General features: G+C 37.5%; 1 protein-coding gene across 8 annotated transcripts in view; it reads right to left on the bottom strand.

Annotated features, from left to right (window-relative positions):
• The window catches only part of ANKS1B (ankyrin repeat and sterile alpha motif domain containing 1B), a 1,038,970-nt gene that overhangs the window by 641,512 nt on the left and 374,632 nt on the right, over nucleotides 1-22,826 (bottom strand). For all 8 annotated transcript variants that reach the window (XM_055336281.1, XM_055336283.1, XM_055336282.1 and 5 more), the window contains exon 10: nucleotides 10,848-11,013. In XM_055336281.1, coding sequence (XP_055192256.1) covers nucleotides 10,848-11,013 — 166 coding nt within the window. The remainder of the gene's footprint in view (nucleotides 1-10,847; nucleotides 11,014-22,826) is intronic.

Below are 22,826 nucleotides of genomic sequence, written 5' to 3'. Positions count from 1 at the left end.
ATATTAATATGTACAATCCAGTGGAAGGACAATTAAAAATCAGGGGGGTGAGTAAATGACCGAAAAGGTCACACTGATGAGAAGCCACAGGCATGTAGACGTGTTAGAAGGAAAACTCCTCCACTCTAACAGGAGGTCCGGGAAAGAGGAGGGTGCAGGGGTACCTTGTAGACTTGGTAGAGAACGTCAACACAGCTCCGTCTCTACTAATTAGAATATGAGGCCATTTGCTGAGAATGAGACACAAGGCATGAAAAAGTATCTGCGGTTTGAGGAGAGTACAGTAGAGTGAGTGGAATGTGACAGTGTGGAGACCTCACTTGACTGTGGTGAGCATTAATTTATTTTTTATTTTTATTAATTTATTTTTTAATTTATGTTTTTCTGAGGGGGTAGGGGTGGAGGGAGAGGAAGAGAGAGAATCCTAAGCAGGCTCCACGCCTAGCATGGAGCTTGACTTGGGGCTCGATCCATGATCCTGAAATCATCAGCTAAACCAAAATCAAGAGTCCGATACTTATCCGACTGAGCCACCAAGGTACCCCAGTGAGCATGAATGTGTGAATTAATGAATGTTTACCTCCTTTGTATATATTCTGACATCCTACAGGAGGCCACAGATGACATCATAAAAAGCCAATGCCCACCTCCAACATCATCAGTTAATAAGAGTTTATTGTATGTTTAGATATCTTATTATTCTACAGTTCATGTTATTCATACATAGTACAGATAAAATTGACTTGATGGAAAAAACATAATTTTCTTTTTGTTTAGGATGCTGGTTTCCAAATATAGCCAACTTCCACGAATTTGAGCAAACTGAGATGATTATATTTTCAAATTGGTAAGCTGTCCCATATGGATGAAGGAAGCAGTTAATTTACCAGGATTTCTCTGCAGGTACTGCTGCCCTAGTTTTCTCTCTTTGGCCCCTCTATAGACCAACAACTGGGTTACAAATTTACAACTTACCACTTTAATAAATGACTAAGACAGTACTGAACACAGAGCAAATGCCAAATAAATAATTGCTGTTTGATAAAAATGGTTCTTATCAGCAAGGCCAGTATTTGTATGTAAAAGAAGGCTTCCAAGGGGCTTAAATATAGTTTGCTCTCCTAAATGAGTTAAACATACCCACAGAAATCATGTTGACACTACCCACTTGCTTAGCAAAGATAAACATTAGCCCTAGTCCAGTCTGAATTATTTTAATTTCAAAATTTTGGCATTAGAATGAAGGCAGCTCCACACTATTTCAAAAAATATATATTTTGGTATAAATAAGTTACGGACTCACTCTCACACTACTACCTATTTCAGGATGTTGGGGGAGGCGTCGTGGGTTGTGGAGGATTCTTCATTGGAGGGACATCTTCATTTCAGGGTGATCACAGTCCAGTAAGCACATTAGCAAATTGAATGGAAGGAAGCAAGACCCACACTATCCTGGCATGAAACTACTGACTGTGTCCTTTTTATCAGAGATCATCTATTCTCTTCCAACAGGATTGGAAACAGTCTTCACTGGTGTTGTTATAAATTGCTCATTAATCAAGATGGATTTATTGAGCATCCATCGTGTGCAAAGCCTGCACTAAGGGATTCAAAATAACAGGTTGCCTAGTTACCATAAAATGGAAAAATTCCCCTGTGATGGTTAAAATTAAATGAAAGGCGGATAAGAAAACATTATCTTTGATGGCATCTGACTATTTCATAGAGGCTTTTTCTGCCATTACAGCCATTTTCCCTTAAAGAGAATAGTCATTCATTCATTCACTCACTTAATTATTCATTCATTTATGCAATTGAGTCCCCACTGTGACTATGTAAGATCCTTTGCTTGTTGCAGTAAGGGAAACAAACATGATTCAATCTTGGCTGCATAAGCACGAATCTTAGCAAATTCACCAAGCAAGGACTGGGTTTCTGCTGATCTTTAATGAACCTAGTTCAAGAGCATTTGTTATTTCATATGAAATATGTAGTCTTTGAGGCATTAGTAAATAAGATGCTTCTTGCAAAGAATATCATTCATTTGCTGGTTGAACTGTAAAATCTTGTTAAATATAGGTTTACTAATAAGTTGCTTTCATATTTAAATTAAACCAGTGAACGTGATAGATTTTTTTTATTTTGGATGAGATCTACTTGGTACTGGCTTAGCTGGTTAATAAATAGAAAAGACCACAGACAGGGAACTAATTTGCATACTTAACTGTGATTTTCTGTGAAAGTGCATATTCTGTATCCATGAATGATTGTCAGTCACAATCAAGTCCCTCAAGTGCCGAGCCTCTGAAATGAGCAGTGTCTGGCCTCAGAGGCCCAGGATCCTCCCTTCTATGATCAAATGTGTGCCCTCAGTTATAGTCCCTGCAATCACTCCTTAGGGATGTTGCAACAAGCACTACAATCTGGGTGTCCTAAACAATGAAATGTATTGTCTCACAGTCTGGAGGAGAGACATCTGGAATCAAGGTTGGTTTCTTCTGGGGCCATGAGGAAAGGATCTATTCTGAGCCTCTCTGATTTGTGGATGGCCATCTTCTTCCTCTGTCTCTTCACATCATCTTTCCTCTGCATTCTCTCTCTGTATCTAAATTTCCTCCTTCTTATAAGGACACTAGTCATGCTGGATGAGGGCCCACCTAATGACTTCATTTTAACTCCATTACTTCTGTAGACTCTATCTCCAAATTCTCCAAGTAAGGTTACATTCTGATGTACTAGTGATCAAAAGCTCAAAAAGGAGAGGCAGGGCCTGATTCAACCAACACATTACAATCTCTTTAAAGACCTAGTCATCCCTCCATCTCTCAGTCTCTTCAGGAAAGCTTCCGAGTGCAATTCCTGTATGTATAGAAATCCTCAATTTATCTGTAAACTGAAGCCATGTAATCAGCACTGTTAACCAAAAACTATAAAATGCACTCCCCTAGAATATGATTATTTAGCTTCCTTGGCTACTTATTTCCTAGATGGCAGAATTTTCAAAGGAAGAAGGGATAACCTCCACTCCTTCATATCCCTCCTCTTTGTTCCTCCTTCCTCTCCTTGCTGGCATTGTCGTTGTACTGCCCATCATCTCTCTCTCTCTCTCCCTCTTTTGGCTGAGACTGAACACTGATCTGCTAACTAATCATCCTGTCTCAAGCCCTATCTCTGTCCAGTGTATTCTTCATATTGCTTCCAGAGAGACTGTTCTAAAAACAAATATCCATGACATCAAGGATATGCCTGCTTAAAGTGTCAGGTGAAATCCAAACTTCTGCATGTCATCTCTTGTTCTTTTATACATCTTTCCTTAGTAGTATTCTCTGCCTTAACCATTGGTCATATCTCTGAACGCACTGTGCTCTTCCATGCCTCTGGATCCGTGTGCACATCTCTCATTCACCCACACACCATACACTTTCCGTTCATGTATCTAATTCTCTTTCTTTGAGGCTCAGGTCGGGCAGTACCCCCTCCAGTAAGCTTTCACTCAGACTTTCCCCTTCTACCCTCCTAGAAGACCTTATGCTCACCTCTCTCATTGCACTTATGACCCTTAATTTTAACACATTCTAAGCTTCTAAACATCAGGACTTTCACTGGTTCAACATTTAGCAACAATGCCCAAAATACCATAAGTACCCCATAAGTGTTTGTTGAGTGGATGAGGAACTGTAAGGTAGCTGTCTACCCAGTTTAATTCGAGGGCTTCTAAAAGACTCATGTACACCAAGAGATGTCTCCACATCAGGAAGTCCTACCTTTAGTCAGTAAAGGACTTGGTAACAAAGGGAAAACATGAGTAGACTCCACAGAGGTCAGTAACTGAATTCATTAGCTTAGTTAGTTGGCCCTGAGGGGAAAAGGCAAAGCTAGGTATGAGTCACAAGGGACCAGGCATAGCAGAGTGCAACCTGGAAGGAATTGGATCCATGCAAAACCTACAGGTTAATGGAATCAACAAAGGAAAATGACACAGATTCCGTCCTCATCCAAACTAAAGACAATGATATTAATGTGCTCTTCCACCTGCTAGGTTGATTATGGAGAGGAATCCTGTGGGGTTCACTTGATAAAGTTCCATCTCGAATTAGAACAGAAACTGCTCTGACTTGTATTCATCCCTATCATTAAAAAGAAAAATTCTTCCATTTAAGTTCTGGACTCCCTCACCCCCAAAATTCACAATCATGGTAAAAAATGCAGACTACCAATCATTATGATTAAACCTGGGTCAACAGCAAACTGGCTTCTTTTATCTAAATCTAGGTGATTGAACACGATGAGGGAAAATCATATATCCATGCAAATTAACTCTTATCCTACTTGAAAAAGAATAACAGCAATAAACAACTCAGGTATATATTGGGAGTTTGTATTTTCCAAAAGAGGCTACAAGTATATCTTCTTATAACATGACTTCAGTAATGCTTTCTCTAAAGGGGAGAGGTGATCAAATCTCCTTCACTCAAACATAGGTAGGCTCTTGACTACCACAGAACTGATGTTGCCTTCTGAGTTAAGTCATAAAAGGAAATACAGCGTCTGCCTCACTTCTCTTATGATGGTTACTTTTGGAACACTGCCACTTACCATGAGGAAGTCTAAGTAGGCCATGCCAGCCACATGAATAAGAATCAATATTGAGAATGGGATCCTTCTGCATCTCCTTGAAGCTGTCCTCGGGGGTATCACTTGAGGCAGAAAGAAGCTGGCCCCACAAATAGGTCTCCTCAAATTAGGGATTTATAAACAAAATAAATGACTATTTTTTTTTAAACTCACTAAGTATGAAGGTAGTTTGTTAAGCACTCATCAGTGACCAGAATAGATTCTGATATTTGGAAATGGGGTGTTGCCATAACAAAAATCTAAAACATGTGGCATGAGCTTTGTGACTGGGCAACAGACAGAAGCTGGAAGGGTCTCAGGATGAGTGACTGTGGAAGCCATCAGGGTCAAGGAGAGGATTCTTGTAAGCCCACAGAACCACGAGAAAGCTGTTGGTAAAGGCTTAAAGGAGAGCGAATGCAATCAGGAGCTAAAAAGCAAGGAGTCATTTGTGTTGTAGCAGTGTAAAGTTTGGCAACATTGACATCTGCAGTAACACAGAAGATAGAAAATGAACCACATGAACTCTATCATCTAAGGATGTTTCCAAGAAGAATATTTAAAGAGCAACCCAGCTTCATCTGGCTGCCTATGGTAATATGCGAGCCAAGAGAGAAGTGAAGAATGACCTACCAAATAAACACAAAGGAGCCAGGCATTTCTGGGTGCAAAAACAAAACCATTTCTTATTTGCAGCTGCTCCAAATGGCACACAATTTTCAAATGAAGAAGGCCAATGACCAAATCTGGGTGGGATACAACATCGTTTGTCAAGGTCTAAGGAAGCTCTCTGGTGGTACTCTATGGAATCTCACTTTCAAAAAAGCCAGACAAAAGACCCTCAAAGCATTTTTTTAAGGGCATGAGTCACAGATTCTCCCTGTTGAACAATAGGGTTCCTAAGAATCTCAAGGACATTATCTCACAGAAGTCTCAAAAGGAGCCCAAAGCAGAGAGGAGCTTATCTGAAACAGAAGCTTTTGTCTAATGGAGTGGAATATTAATTGGAACACAAAAAGTTCACAAAGCTTTAAAAGAAGTTATATCAGCCTGAACTGGAAGAACAGAAACATAAATTGGAAAGTGCTCTTTTGACTCCTAATCTCTAACAGACAGAAAGCAAGAAAGAAGCATACTCAGCTATAAACACAGGCTACCTTTTTTTTTTTATGATAGTCACACACACAGAGAGAGAGAGAGAGAGGCAGAGACATAGGCAGAGGGAGAAGCAGGCTCCATGCACTGGGGGCCCGACGTAGGATTCGATCCCGGGTCTCCAGGATCACGCCCTGGGCCAAAGGCAGACGCTAAACCGCTGCGCCACCCAGGGATCCCCACAGGCTACTTTTTTTTATGGAAAATAATGTTGTAGACAGTTGGACCAATGCCACAGAGAATAATTCCTAGGCCATAAGACTGAATCCTAATCAAGGAGCTGTACGTGGTTACATTCAGAATTGTCAAAGGCTAGTGGCCACCATGTGCCTTGTTTTCCCTGTGGGGAAACGGGCATGGCAGCTGTGGTTCTCCACTCCTGACTCACTATTATATGTTGGGTGCATGGGAGAAGAAGCTGATAATTTGTGTAGTTTTAGGTCATCATTGCCAAGAGCAAAGGCAGTCAAGAATCTGCACCATCAGAACTACCCCAGGGAAATTCATGCACACTTGAACCTAGACTTGTTGCTCATGCTTTAATAGGCTGATGATTGGAAGTCCTGAAGAAGAAAACAAGCATAATTTGCTTAGGAAAAGGAATAGGAAAAGAATATAAATTATTGTGCCCAACTGTCTCTTCCAAAAATGGCAACAAAGGTATCTCCCATATTTTCTTACAAAGTAACTGACACTCCTTCCAGTAGGAAGTGGGGCTCATGGTCTCCCCCCTTGAATCTGAGTAGACATGGAACTATAGTAGAAGTATGGTCTGTGACTTCTAAGGCTAGATAATAAAAATGATACAGCTTCCGCTGGATCTTTTCAGATGCTTGCTCTCACAGTCTAGTATGTCAGGAGGAAACCCAAGCAGTCCATGAAGAGAAAAAATGGTCTCCAGGTCATAAGCCAGGCCAACCTCTGAGCTATCACCAACTCACCAGCCATGTAATTGGCCATCTTGAAAATGGGTCCTTTCTCCCCTAGTTGAGCAGCCTTGGCTCATGCCAAGTGGCACAGACTGGCTGTCCCTGTCTAATGAACTTGGCCAAACTGGCAGATCTGTGAACAAACTAAATGACTGATGTTTCTCTAGGACAGTAAGTTTTGAGGTGGCTTGTTAAATAGCAATAGATAATGGACACAGATCATCTCAATCAGGAAGTCCTTCCCAAGCTCCCAGGTGACATTAAATGTTCCTTTTTTTTTTTCTATTCCCAAAGCACTTTGCATAACATTGCCTTAACATTTATTATACTCTTAGAATTAGCTATTCATTTGTCAACCTCCATGTGACTGCAAGAACAAGCCTTTTGCCTTTTGGAAAAATAACTCCTCAAATATATTACTGTTGCCTCATTCTCTTGCTCCTCTCCTTCTGAAGCTTTAAATAGACATTTCAGAATTTCTCAGTATATCCTCCAAGTCTCTTAGCTTCGCTTTCATGTTTTTCATTTTTGTCTCTCCATGCAACATCCTGTTAAACTTCTTCTGCCCTAATTTTCCAGCTCACTAAATCTCTGTTCAGTTGAATTTAATCTGCCATTCTACTTATCTACTGTGTTTTAAATTTGAGGTAGTTTTTCTCTGTGTGTGTGTGTTTATAATAGCACCATCATGTTTTAGCCTCCCTCTGATAATTCCAATATTTGAAGTCTTTTCATGTGTGGATCTGTTCTTTCTTGTTCCTGTGATTCTGATTTCAGAGTTTCTTTCCTTATAGACCTGTTATACACTGCAAATAATTTTAATCAGAAAAGTATTTATAGAGATTATTTGGGCCCTAGAAAAACAGTATATTCTTCTCAAGAGGAATTACATTTGTTTCTGCTTGATTGATACCTGAGGGTATTACTTTAAACTAATTTCATGGATTAACATTTTTTGTACCATTTAAGTGATAGAAATTTTGGGTACAAATCTGTGTGAGGACCAGTTTGTGGTAGTAATACCTCAGGAATTTCCTTCCTTCTTCTCACGACAAATCACCTTTCCTTGGGTGGGTGTTATGGGGCAGAATTATTTCTAATTACTGTGAAGTGAGTTCCTGGAGTTCCAGCTCTATGGAGGAAGAATTTCCTATTAAAGTCGCACAGAGATTTTTTTTTTTCTGTACATAAACCTTAAGGTTTATGAGGCCTTAAGCACCAGAGTTCAATAGGAGATTCAGAAAGTTCTCTCAGGACAAAAGTCTTTAGTAATCCACCAACTTCCTACCTTCACCAATGTTTGACTTGATTATATTTTACTAACCTACTGACTCCAAAAAGGTTCCGATAAAGAAGATGTGGTTTATGTATACAATGGAATATTACTCAGCCATTAGAAACAACAAATACCATTTGCTTCAACGTGGATGGAACTGGAGGGTATTATACTGAGTGAAGTAAGTCAATCTGAGAAGGACAAACAGTGTATGTTCTCATTCATTTGGGGAATATAAATAATAGTGAAAGGGAATATAAAGGAAGGGAGAATAAATGTGTGGGAAATATCAGAAAGGGAGACAGAACATAAAGACTCCTAACTTTGGGAAACGAACTAGGGGTGGTGGAAGGGGAGGGGGTGGGGGGTGGGGATGAATGGGTGACGGGCACTGAGGGGGGCACTTGACGGGATGAGCACTGGGTGTTATTCTGTATGTTGGTAAATTGAACACCAATAAAGAATTAATTTATTTAAAAAATAAAATAAAATGGTGCAGGAAAAATAAATAAATAAATAAATATTCCTAATTCAAATGTTATTCAATTTATATAATTTTCCTATCACCTTTTTAATGCTTTTCAGAAGTATTTCTACTCTGTATTTTCAGCCAGAATATTTATTTGTCAGCAGGAGAAGCCTAATCAGCCTTGTTACCTGGATGCGTGTCTTTTTCATCCCTGTATCTTCAGCATACAGAACACTGCCTGGCACATGAAGGAACTCAATTAGCTTTTGACTGTTTAATGAATAAATACCTATGTTCCTTGACTCTTTCATTCCTGCCTCCAGCACCTCCAACACACCCCTCTTCCCTATGCCCTAATTAAAGCTCTTTTACATTTTCATTCACGCCTTCCATTTTCCTGTATAAACCAAGCTTTCCCCCTGACTTGCCCAGCATTTCCTGGTTACCCCTCCCATGGAAGAGTTTTCATTCCTACCAACTGCTGTAGCTGGGGATTCAGCACCATCTTCACGCTCCGTGACTGCTTCTCATCACCCACTATTCTGTCTTTATCCCAAATCTGCTGCTCTTCTGAAGATGATGCTATCCTATTATAACATTCTTTTTCTGGTGTTATTGCTACCATATGTGGACTTCCAGTCATACCTTCACATCTCTTGAGAATTTTGGCATGTGGTTCATGATTTCAACTATACTTCATCCCTACATATAATTCAGCATAACAGAGTATTTTAATTTAAGGGTAAAGACAACCCAAGTACAAGTCTATCCCTTATTAACACAGAACTGTGGGAGGTTACCTAATATTTCAGTGTCATGGTTTCTTCATCTGTAAAGTCATAATAATGATATTCTCACCCTATAGTGTCATAAGAATTATATTAAATAAGGTATATAAAGCACTCAGAACAGCATCTGGCACTTAGTAAATGCTCAATGAATTTTAAGTATTTTCTCTATTATGCTATTACCTTATCCCAAAAATCTTCCTCCTGCATGCTTATGATTCATACAACATTCTCTCCTCAATGCTGCTCAAAAACCTATTTGTCCACTACTATAAAATTTCTCAGCTTATTATCTAAGGTGGCATTTCTGAATTTTACTTTAACCTTCCTCAAGATCTACCCCTTCTTTTCAGCCACTGGTTTTTTCTCTTAACCAAGGAATTTAATCCATTTGGAACAACATATTTCAGAATTTCTCTATATTCATAACCATGCTCTATCTTCTCCTCTCTCTGGGAGAAGCAATATCTGTGTTTTGTTAGTCTCCTTCAGTCTTCCCCACTCATTCTATTCTTTCTTGTTATTTTTTATCTTTTATCTCTTGGTCTCCACCAGCAAATTCCTTTAACCTCTAAACTTGGCCAAGTCTAGTTTATTTTATCCCAAATAAACTAGCTATTTCTCCCTTGTATCTCTTTCTTCTCATATTACTATCATATGTTTTCTTCTAATCTTCTCAAAAGGGTTTTCTTCTAATCTTCTCAAAAGGGTAACATGTACTTTCCACTCCCATTTTCCAGTATCATACTATTAACTTCCAGAAATCTGGTTTTATCTCAACACTTTTAAAACTTACTTTTCAAAATTAAGCAGCAATTGGGTTATCAAACCTAAAATGCCTCTTTAGAGTTTCTCTTATAACTCCTTTGCAGCACTGAAAGGACAACCCACTTGAAAGGTTCCTCCATCATTAGATTTCATGTTACTATCCTGCATTCTTCCTTAGATGCAGTGGTGAAGTAATGGAAAGCAGATATGGTGATAGTCAAACACTTATGTTCATGAAAGGCCCCCTCATGTACTGATTTTAAATAAGACCCTTAACTCCAATTTCCTTATCAGTAAAATGTGCATAATATTTACTTACCCTGTGCACTAATTTATAATGCAAATAAAATTGTAGATCTGAAAATACCATAAAAGGCATAAAATATACAAAGTACCTGAGTACATCTCAATAATCTGCAAGCAGGATACAGAAAAATATATTAAAAGACCTTGCTACCAAATCTGCCATTAAGTTCTAAAGGACCACAAGGTTTTATTTTTAAAAGGACCTCAAGCTTTGTGTTTGACCTAGAGGTTTTTCACTATTGCAAGGTTTCAAAGTACCTTCATCACGGTAGCATCACTCCTTGAGAGCTCTTGTCAAGAAGTTAAGAGATGCTATCTCAAAAACTCTGACCTACCTGGACTCACTTCAAAATGCAAAAAATGGTAAGTTTGACCATACTGAAGTACTTTCATGTTCAAAATATTGTGGAAAATCAAAGTATTAATGATATATCTTCACATATAGAAGCATGCATATTAAATTGGTCCAATTTTAAGAAATATTACCAGTTCTAAAAAATTTTTTAAATTTAAAAATTAAACAAACAAAAAAGAAATATTACCAGTTCTTGGAGAAGGGGCCCTTGCAATTTCTAAGGAGCAAGGTTTTTTTGTAACAGCTATGTCCGTGAGATCACATAGAAAGTTCTCATTTTCTGAAGGAAATGTATCCAGAGAAGCAGATGGTACAATTTCCATAGTGTAATTCCTCTTCTTTGGATAGGACTCCTGAAAGGAAGGAGAAAAAATAAAAATAGCTTTGTGATAAAGACACAGCTTGTTTGATTTATAAAAACTAGAAAAGATAATCAGATTCATCAGTTCTTCCAAAAGTGATTAAGAGGTGCTGATTCATCTGTTTGAATAAGTTATGCCATCATATAACCCAATATCATCACTGATCTTTTTGTAAGGGTCCTGACAGTTTGGTTCCCATGAATCTATCACAGATGTAGTAAAGTTCATGATCTCTTGTCATGATCTCTTTTTGCAGTATATGATGATTTTCTAGTTGTGTCATAAACTGCTGTTTAGCTAATCAACAGTCATTCCCAAGACTCTACTCCCTTGTCTGCTTCCTAGAGATAGCCAGAGCCATATGACTCAATTTTGGCCAGTTGGATTGAAGAGAGGCTTCTGGGAAAATATTTGTCTCCAGAGAAAAGAAACGCAATAAGGCTCTTATACAGATTCGCCATCCTCAGGTTCCTCTCTCTGGGTGCAGTCTTGATATCTGGAGGTAGGATGGGCATGTTTGTTAACTTAAGGCAATAAGATTAGATCAAAAGGGTAACAGGCTAATAATGGCAACAGAGCAATGAAAAGAACCTGGGACCTTGATGCTGTTACTGAGTTACTGAGAGAATCCCAGGACTAGTTACTCCAGACTTTTTTTTTTTTTAAGATTTTATTTATTTATTTTAGAGAGAGAGCATGAGCAAGGGGAGAGGCAGAGGGAGAACAAGAAGCAGACTCTGCACTGAGCCGTTAGCCTGAGTTGGGGCTCCTTGGATCACAGGACTCTGAGACCATGACCTGAGCTGAAGGCAGACACTTAACCCACTGAGCCACCAGGGCGCCCCACTAGGCTTCTTAAGTACAAATGTTCTTAATTGTTTGAGCCATTGCTAACATTTTTTTTTTGTTTTGGTTTTGTTTTTTTGTTTTTTTTTGTCATTTAGAGGTAAAAGTATTTCCACATAACACACTAGTATTTTGTGGGGGGAACACTGCTAACTAATATACTAAGGTTTCTCTTTCCAGGTTAGGATAAAATTAAGGTTCAAGTCAATACTACTGATTCTTTGATATATTCTAAAAGTAAGGATTCATTTTACTTCACAAGATCTTAATTTCTTATACAAGGCATTAATTGGTCAACAAATATTTATTGGGCACCTATCATATATACTTAGGACTATGCTAAGAGCTATAGATTTTTAAATTTTTTTTTTAATTTTTTATGATAGTCACAGAGAGAGAGAGAGAGAGAGGCAGAGACACAGGCAGAGGGAGAAGCAGGCTCCATGCACCGGGAGCCTGACGTGGGATTCGATTCCGGGTCTCCAGGATCGCGCCCTGGGCCAAAGGCAAGCGCCAAACCGCAGCGCCACCCAGGGATCCCGAGATTTTTAAACACTAGAAAGATACAGTCCTTATGGGACGCCTGGGTAACTCTGTGGTTGAGCATCTGCCTTCGGCTCCAGGAGTGACCCCGGGGTCTTGGGATCGAGTCCCACGTTGGGCTCCTGCTTCTCCCTCTTTCTATGTCTCTGCCTTCTCTCTGTCTCTCTCATGAATAAATAAATAAAATCTTAAAAAAAAAGATATAATCCTTGTCCTCAGAAAGTCCATAGATTATTAGGGAAGATAAACATATCTGCATAATGAATTTCACAATTAATCATTCCTTTTGGTATTTTTTGCCTTTACAAAGCATAATTCACTATCAAAAGAAAAAGACAAATAAAAAAATAAACTCTTTTCAAAAAATCTTCCAAGATATGTCCAAGGGTCAATAAAGATTTAGTATGAGCTCCTAGTTTATCTATAGTGATATTTACAGTAATGTAGAGTAAGTATTCAAGGTCATTGTAATTGCTTTCAGACCATACCGGACCCTCACACATCCAAGAATCAATTAGGTTCACTCTACCCTATTGAAAGCAGGAAATTGGGAGTAATTTATTTTTAACAACAAAGGATGACAAAGGAGAAAGCATCCAAAGAAAAGCAATCAGGATGGCATATGATTTAAAAACCATGTCACAGATGAAATGATGAAAGGACCTGCAGTGTTCTAACCTGGAGAAGCCTTACAGCAACATAACAGTTTTCTCAATATATTTGAATGGCTATCCCTAAAGAGCTGTCCCATGAAGCAGGGAAAGAGGAAAAGCTGCTGTGGTAGATTTACTCCAAAGTTCTTAAAGGCAGAACAAAGACCAATGTTTATAAGTCAAAAAGGGTGAATTTGAATCAATACAAAACAAAAACAAAAACAAAAACCAATGTTTAATGAATTCATTATATTGGTTGTCTTCTAAATAAAAATGTACTAATGTAGCAATAGCTGAAAAATACACTAGAAAGCAACAGAAGAAACTCCTCATTACTGAAAATCTTTCAGAAGAACTATCGATAAAATTATCTACAAGACACATTGTAAAGTGGATGTAACAGATGACTATAAACTCTATGAGGCTGGAATTCGTCTTGTTCACCACTCTATCCCCAGAATCTAATACAAGTCCTGCCATGTAGTAGGTGCTTAATAAATGTTTATTGATCAACTGAACATTCTCTAATGTCCTTTTTAACAAATTCTAACTACCAGTTAGGGAAATAACTATGCTTTGTTCAGATATAAATTACTTTGCTTAGGTTGGTTATTATTACTATTTACAGGTATTCCTTACTGTTTTGCATATCAAAAGTGAAAAAAATTGGGATTATGACAATAAGATTATAAAGAATCCCGAAAAAAGTCTCTAGTTTAAGCCCTAGTTTATCCTAAAATCAGAATAACCTGTTAATCAGAACAACCTATTCTTTATGGATTTGGTTAGATTGGAATTACACTCTGTAAAAAAATACGAAGACTAAATGGCCTTGAAAAATACTCTCAAATTTAACCACACAGGATGAGTTACTTTGCTGTCCCCTTAAAAATGAAGTATATTGCTTATAACAGAAGTATTAGAAAATATAAGGAAAGAAAAAAAATCACATGAAAATGCTGCATGCTCAGATAACTAATAGTAACATTTTGGTGCATATCCTCCCAGATTGCTTCCCTCTGTAAATGTGTATGTGGACATGTGGGTGTATGCAAGGGAAAGAAAAATATATTTTAAACAACAGTAAAGTGCACCCTCTTCTGCTTCCGAAGAAAGCGTCATTACTTCTAATTGGAAAAGTCTACAGTACGGTGTCTCCTTATGGAAAGTGAAGCCTCAAGGGAAGAAGATGTTGAAACAAAGATAGCAAAACTGCTTTTTTATTCAAAAATTTCATATTGTCCAAAAAAAAAGCACACTCAACAAAATATCTGACTAGTATCCCTCATAAGAGGATGGGTATGTGATAGAATAAAATAATAAAATTTATGCATGCCCACTAATCAGTTTAGAACATTACCATTGAAACCCACCCCTTTCCACCTGTGATCCCCCTTCCAGACCCTTCCTTCCCCTCCCCAACCAGGGCTAATTCCTGTTCTGAACTTCGTATTTGTAATTCCTTGGATTGTTGTTGAAATTTAACTATATATGTGGCAATAAAGAATAAATTGTTTTGTACCATATGTTTTTGAATTTCATAAGAATAGTATGAGATATTCTTGCTCTTCTATGACTTTTTCAATCAAAATTATGTTTTTGAGTTTCATTTATTTTCAATGTGGTTGGTATAGGAGTTCACTGTATAGGTATACAATAATTCATTTACAGATTCTCCTGACAGTGGACTTTTAAACATTTCCTAGGTATTTTATATTAAGAACAACTTGCTATTAACATTGATGAACAAGTCTTTTGATACAAGTAACTAGGGTATAGTACTTATTCTAAGTAGTCATGGGGCAGAGAGTCAAGAATAGATACAAAGTGAGAAAAATGAATGAAATCGAAAGTCCTACACATACAGGAGATGCAGCAAGAGGTGATCATGAGAACCAAGGCTAGATATCCTGTGGATTCTATAGATATCTTGACATTCTTGACATTCTATAGATATCTTGACATTGCATTTTCCCACCCAAAGTGGGATGAAGGGATTTAACATAAATCTTTAAAAAAAATAAGATTTTACTTACTCATGAGAGACACAGAGAGAGAGGCAGAGACATAGGCAGAGGGAGAAGCAGGCTCCCTGCAGGGAGCCCGATGTGAGACTTAATCCCCAGTCCAGGTATCATGCCCTGAGCCAAGGCAGATGCTCAACCGCTGAGCCACCCAGGCATCCCTAATATAAATCTTATATGAAGATATTACATATAAATATGCATATGTATATGTAAGGCTTTATAATCTTTTTTTAGGCTTTATAATCTGAGATAAATTTACTTCTAATAATGTATTGTGAATGAGTTTCAATGACAAATCAGTGTCTACATGATAAATTTAAGGTTAAGTTTCAATATACACATGGTCATGATTTACTTAGTTAATCCTATCATATTGAAATTTCAATGTTTTGCCTTTAAGGGAACATTCTTATGCATAGACCTATGTTTACCTGTTTGACTATTTCTTTTGAAGTAGAATTCCTGGTATTTTGAGATGGATTACATTGAATGTGTATATTGCTTTGGGTAGCATAGAGATTTTTAACAATAGTTGTTCTTCCAATCCATGAGCATGGAATGTTTTTCCATTTCTTTGTGTCTTTCTCAATTTCTCTCATAAGTGTTTTATAATTTTCAGAGTACAGATCCTTTACCTCTTTGGTTAGATTTATTACTAGGTATCTTATGATTTTTGGTGCAATTGTAAATGGGATCAATTCCTTAATTTGTCTTTCAGTATGTAGAAATGCAACTGATTAATGTGCATAGGTTTTATATCCTGCCACTGAATTCCTACATGAGTTCTAGCAATTTTTGGGTGTAGTCCATCTGCAAAGAGTGAGAGTTTGACTTCTTTGCTGACCTGGATGCTTTTTATTTCTTTTTGTTGTCTGATTGCTGAGGCTAGGACTTCTAGTACTATGTTGAACAACAGTGGTGAGAGTGGACATCTCTGTTGTGTTCCCTCAGGGGAAAGTTCTCAGTTTTTCCCTGTTGAGAATGATACTCACTGTGAGCTTTTCATATATGGCTTTTATGATATTGAGGTTTGCTCTCTTTATCCCCACACTGCAGAGTTTTTTTTTTTTAAATTTTTATTTATTTATGATAGTCACAGAGACAGAGAGAGAGAGGCAGAGACACAGGCAGAGGGAGAAGCAGGCTCCATGCACCGGGAGCCCGATGTGGGATTCGATCCTGGGTCTCCAGGATCGCGCCCTGGGCCAAAGGCAGGCGCCAAACCGCTGCGCCACCCAGGGATCCCCCACACTGCAGAGTTTTAATCAAGAAAGGATGCTGTCTTTTGTCAAATGGTTTTTCTGTATCACTCTGGAAAACAGTATGGAGGTTCCTCAAAAAGTTAAAGATAGAGCTATCCTACAACCCAGCAATTGCACTACTAGGTATTTACCCAAAGGATCCAAACATAGTGGTCCAAAAGGGCACATGCACCCCAATGTTTATGGTAGCAATATCCACAATAGCCAAAATATAGAAAGAGCCCAGATGTTCACTGACAGATGAATAAAGAAAATGTGACACACACACACAATGGAATATTACTCAGTCATCAAAAGATGAAATCTTACCAAATGGTAAGAGATTCCAACAATGAGGTTGGAACTAGAGGATATTATGCTGAGTGAAATAAGTCAGTCAGAGAAAGGCAATCATCATATGATCTCACTCATTTGTGAACAAGACAGAGGATCATAGGGGAAAGAAGGGAAGAATAAAATAAGACAAAATCAGAGAGGGAGACAAACCAAAGAGACTCTTAACTGTAGGAAACAAACTGAGGATCGCTGGAAGGGAGGTGGGTGTGGGATGGAGTAACTGGGTGATGGGCATAACGAGGGCACATTATGTAATGAGCATTGGGTGTTATATGCAACTGATAAATCACTAAACTGGCACTGAAACTAATAATACGCTGTATGTTAATTCATTGAATTTAAATTAAAAAAAGAAAGAATTCCTGTGACAACAGGTATATACCATATGCTTACATTTAATTGAATCTGTTTCTGGACTTTCTAATTGGTTCCATATGTCAATCTATTCTAGCACCAGAATCACACTGTTTTGCTTATTAAAGCCTTAAAATTAATTTTACTATATGGTAGGATAAGTCTCTCCTCATGTTCATTTCTGTCAAAGCATTCATGATCATTCTCATATTTATTTTTAAAAAAATTCTTCTTCTTCCTCAATGCCAAACTCAACCAATCTCCAAGTCCCTTACTTCATCATTGAATTATACCTCAAACACATTCATTTCTCTCCACTCTTGTTATCATTCTAGTCCAGGTCACCACTATATCTCACTTGACCTGCTAGAACAATTTCTCAACTAGTCTCTTGCCTCTACTCTGGCTCCTCTCCCAATTAATTCACTTTCAAACACTAGCATGAGATTACTAAGAGTATGTCATTTTAAAGTCAACTAATTTACTTTCATCATAATTTTGAGAGAGAATCATGGCAGGCTCTAGTCATAGCATACAGTGATTCTTTTGAAATATTTAACATGGTCTCTCATGATATCTCAGAGTTTCTCTATTGAGTGATTTCATTAGATGCATTAATGATCCAGGTAGTAAACTGGTTAAAATAACAAGATATGGAGAGATAAACCAGAGGCTAAATATAATCTTGTTAATCTATAAGATAAATGAGGTTAATTTCTCTTTTTTTTATGAGGTTTTAACTTCTAAAGACATGCTTGTCTAGCAACTAGCGAAGTGCCATCCCTGTTCATTATAGGACTCAACAATACATGCTAAAAATACATAAAATAATTAATATTTCAGTTAGTATTTAAGGCCTGTATCCTCCACTAAAATTATGAACCATAGAGGCAAGGACCATGACTATCTTTTTCACATGGTATGCACTTAATATTTGCCAAATGAATGAAGGCTGAAACAATGTCATTTAAAAACTATTACAGATTCAAATCTCTATAAAAAGAGTAACTTACACTTGTAAGGTATTTTTTAGTCTGCAAAATGAAGAGTATTTCAATTACCCAGATGATTCTTATTTAGCCCTCACAACCAGCCTATCAATGTTATTATCATCTCCATCCAGAAACTAAGGCTTGGAATTCTTCAGTGACTTGTCCAATATTAAGCATCTGGTTAATGAAAGTTTCAGGGCTCCAACTGATCTTGTGACAGCTAATATAGTGTTCATACTATCATATCACAGATTTTAAAAAGACCTATGACAAGATCTTTATCATCAGAACTAAGGGCAAGAAAAATCTTCATACATTATTAGGTACTATATAACCCTGCCAACTTCCTTGCCTTTGCGAACCCTCTTACTTACAATGGGAAAGCTGGATTTTGATATACAGGTTAACTGTCAATATTCTTTTGATAATAAATCCTGGTAACAGACAAGAAGGATTAAAAGAACTGGCTCAACAATTCGTGACTCACCTTCAAGGCTCCATCATAGCTAATCTAGCAAAATTGGGCTCCAATCTAGTTAGCAATTTTTGCTTTTTTTCTTGATATTTAGCCTCTATCTTTATTTGAATGCCTGGTTAACAGATCCCAAACTTGTTTCTTTGCTTGATTTTTTTTGATTTTTTAATAATAGTAGCATACCTAGGACTGTGTTCTCTGTCTTGGTCTTGGCCAGCTCTCTTCTGAGGAGAGATAATGTCTTAATATCCTGTCCCAGAATCCTGAACAGGCCTTGAAGGCCTTACATTCCTAACTTCACAGCTCCTGAAGGAATGTCTGGCTTTGATGCTTTCTTACTTAGCTTCATCCTACCTACTATAGTTAATTGTGCAATATGTGGACAAAACAATACTTCTTCAAAAAAGATGCATACTAAGAGTGCTGAATAAATTAATAGAATGTATGCCTCCCAAAGAAAAGCAAACAGGAGTAATAAAAGGCCTGCATAATATGCTTTCATGTGTTGTTTACACTGTGCTCCTATAAAAAGTTTAAAATCACCAGTGGTAGTAGACTAAATCTAACAAGTCAAAGTTAATTAGTGATTAAATATGAGGCCCTAAGGTTTAGCACAGGAATTAGTTATAAAAATTCAGCATGAGGATATAAAGGTTAGCAATACCATGAAAAAAGAATTAGGAGTTATAGCTGGACAGTATGAGTGATGATGTAATATCCTAAAGATATAATGTGACATTGGCTGATTCAATATAAGTATGATATTTAGACAATCGAATGTGATAGCTCTCCCTTCTTCTGTGTTAATTAGGATTGGGAATTATCTGGTTTAGTAATATCATCAAAGATAACTATATCATGGTGACCATCCTTGTAAGGTGTTATAAGATTTTCTTCAACAAAAGGGCAGAAGGACACTTGGCCTTCTGATTTATGAAGAACCTTGACAACAATTAGGGGCCCCAGATATGGGTACAACCGTTTCTCAAATGTAGCAATGATGTGACTTTTTATCAGAAATAAGACTACCCTAGAGGCTTTTCTAGATTACTTTGACAGAGCACCTCTGTGAACATGCCGCTTAACATAGATGTATTCTTAACTATGTGAGGGAAATAGAAGCAGTTTAATCAATCCTGCAGTAAGACCATACCTAGTCCCCTCACTCTGGTACTTTGGCCTACATTAGAAAAGGTACAAACCAAATGGACTGTTTCCTCTGGACAGGGGTTAAGAAAAGTTTGAGTATCAAACCCATATCATGTGAGAAAAAAATTAAAGGGGAAAGGGTACAGGGGAAAGGGTACAGGGAAACATTTATCACAAGTATTTGAAAAGTAGAAGAGTAATTATAATTGTTCCCTATGGCTAAGAGAGTAGAAAGAGCATAGATGGAAAGATGGTAATGAGACAGATTTCAGCTTAAAATGAGCTTTCTAACAATTAGAGCTTCTCAGTATGAAATTGGCTGCCTAGCAGGTAGTAGTTTCTCTGCCACTGGGAGTCTTCAAACCTAGTCGGATTGAGAATAGAAGATGGTGATTTGACTCAGATGAGTCTTAAGATGTTAGGTAAGTAAGACAAGGAGAATGGAAGTGTTGGCTTAGTACTATGATAAGCTACCTGCATACTTAAACTGCTTCCTGAATCCTTTTTCTAATAATGGGGACAGCAGTACTAACACAAGGGAGTGTGGGTTTATGGCTTTTTCAAAGTTAGAGATGACTCACAATTTTAAATGACTCAAAGTAGGAAAAAGCTTTTGGAAGTGGTCTTACTGTTCTGCTGTGTCTCCCAATATTAAGAAAATAATCCCCTAAAGAGTTACAATGACATTCATATGTGAAAGACTATGCTATAAATATAGAATAATAAGAAAAATAAGAAAATAATAGTGAGTGACCTTGGGTGAGATGGAAGAATGAGTGATAGCAGGACAGCTTTAGGGAAAGGAACATTGATGATGGTGGTAGGCACTACAATGGCCTCTCAAAGATGTCCACATCCTAAACCCCAGAACCTGTTAATATATTATGTTACATGGCAAAAGGGATTTTGCAGATATGATTAAATTAAGAATCTTGAGATGGGGAGATTATCCTGGATTATTATGGTCATTGCAAGTGAAAGAAAGAAGAGTCAGTGTCAGAGTAATGCAATGTGAGAGACTTGACTAGCCATTGCTGGCTTTGAAGGTGAAAGGCAGCCATAAACCAACAAATGGGCACAGCTTACAGAAACTAGAAAAGGCAAGAAAATAGATTCTCCCCTAGAGTCTCTAGAAAGACATGCAGACTTACCAGAACCTTGAACTTAGCTCAGTGGGACACATTTTGGGACTACCGAAAATGTAAAATAATACATTTGTGTGTTTTTTTAAACCTCTAAGTTTGTGGTAATTGGTTCTTGCAGTAATGGAAAATGGATACAATAACCCAGCACAAGGCATCACAAAGGGAGGCAACAGAAATGATTACGGACTGAGAGACAGACATTAAGATTAAACACCAATGGAAAAATATACCTTGTTATATTATGATATGATTCAATATTTTAAAGACAGTGATTCTTTCACTTTTACTTAGTCTTAAATTTAATGCAGTAATATTGCAATGGAGTTTCCCTCCTACTGCATCTTGGATCTTGACAAGTACATTTGGAAAAATAAATGTGTGACAAAGCCAGGTATCAATTTGAAAAGAGAGAAAAGCAATGGAGGGGGTGGAGATCAGCCTTTAGCAGATATTTAAATAAATTATAAATGGTTCTGGTGCAATAACTGAAAAGCAAGAGAAAAGAAAATTTTAAAGAGCAAAGCTCCAATACCTGTAGAAATTTATTATATTATGATGGTGGTATTTCAAATCAGTAAGAAAACAATGGGTTATAGAACAGTTGCCAGTGTGGGGCATCTGGGTGGCTCAGTTGGTTAAGTGTCTGCCTTTGGCTCAGGTCATGGTCCCAGGATCCTGGGATCAAGCCCTGCATCAGGCTCCCTGCTTAGCAGGGAGCCTGCTTCTCCCTCTCCTTCTGCCTGCAGTTCGTCCTGCTTGTGCTCTCTCTCTGTCAAATAATAAAATCTTAAATTAAAAAAAAGAAGAATTGCCAATGAGATACTGACTATTCACTTGGAAAGAAATAATAAAGCTGGATTAATATTTCATTCCTTACCCCAATAAATTCCAGATAAATATTCAAATAATAAATACCCTTATAATAACAATCTTAAAATAGGAATGGACTTTGAACAGGAGCTATAACCAGACATATAAGCAGAGCTGTAGAGAAAAAGATTGATGAATTTGAGTACAAATATTAACTATCAAGCCACTAAAATATAAAAAATATTAAGAGACAGGGCAGCCCCGGTGGCGCAGTGGTTTGGCGCCACCTGCAGCCTAGGCTGTGATCCTGGGGACCACGGATCGAGTCCCGCGTCGGGCTCCCTGCATGGAGCCTGCTTCTCCCTCTGCCTGTGTCTCTGCCTCTCTCTCTCTGGGTCTCTGAATAAATAAATAAAATCTTTAAAAAAAATATTAAGAGACAAATGACAGGTTTGGGAAAGTTCTTTGACACAAATGGCAAAGAGCTAATATCTTTATTATATAAAGAGAATTACAAATTGAGATGAAAGATGTCATCAACCTAAGGGAAAAAGTGGACAAATGATAGGAGTACTTGATAAGAAACAGCTAGAAATTTCTATGAAAAGATGCTTGATCTCATTTATAATTAAATATATATAAATTGCTATAGGTAATATACACAGTGTTAATGAGGGTTTGGAAAAATGGGTACCATTTTTGAAGTGTGTATTGGTATAAAATCTCTTTCCAGCTAATTTTTCAATTGTTACAAGATATCTTTAGAAAGCAGATCTTTAGATAGCATCAGTTTTTGGACTTTTGCCACGCTAAAATTTTTCTTCTTTCACCTGGGAACAGATGGGATTGATAAACCACCATTATTATTCCTAAAGCATGGTACTGAAAGGCCCCATTTATATGAATTGCATAATTGTCACTCATAATTTCTAAAAAATTATATACAGTTACTACTTTTAATCTTTGTGTCAAATAATTAAGTGTGTATGGGGAGGGTAATGTAGAGGGAAGCCTCCCTCTTATGAAGCCTCTCTCATGAGCAGTAGCAATAATTTAAGTTGTAAATGGTTGTCAGAGTATTGTTCCCCTTTAGAAAGTGTTACCAATTCATGTCCATGGATCTTGATTCTTAGTTGACCCTCTCTTGATCAGTCACTTCAAAGTTGCAGGTGCCAATTAAACATTTGAAACCACAGCAGAAATGTTAACAGA

Source organism: Nyctereutes procyonoides, unplaced genomic scaffold, assembly GCF_905146905.1.
Source record: "Nyctereutes procyonoides isolate TBG_1078 unplaced genomic scaffold, NYPRO_anot_genome, whole genome shotgun sequence".
Taxonomy (NCBI): Eukaryota; Metazoa; Chordata; class Mammalia; order Carnivora; family Canidae; genus Nyctereutes; species Nyctereutes procyonoides.
Note: the sequence above shows the minus strand (reverse complement) of the source record. Positions and strands in the feature narration are given on the sequence as shown.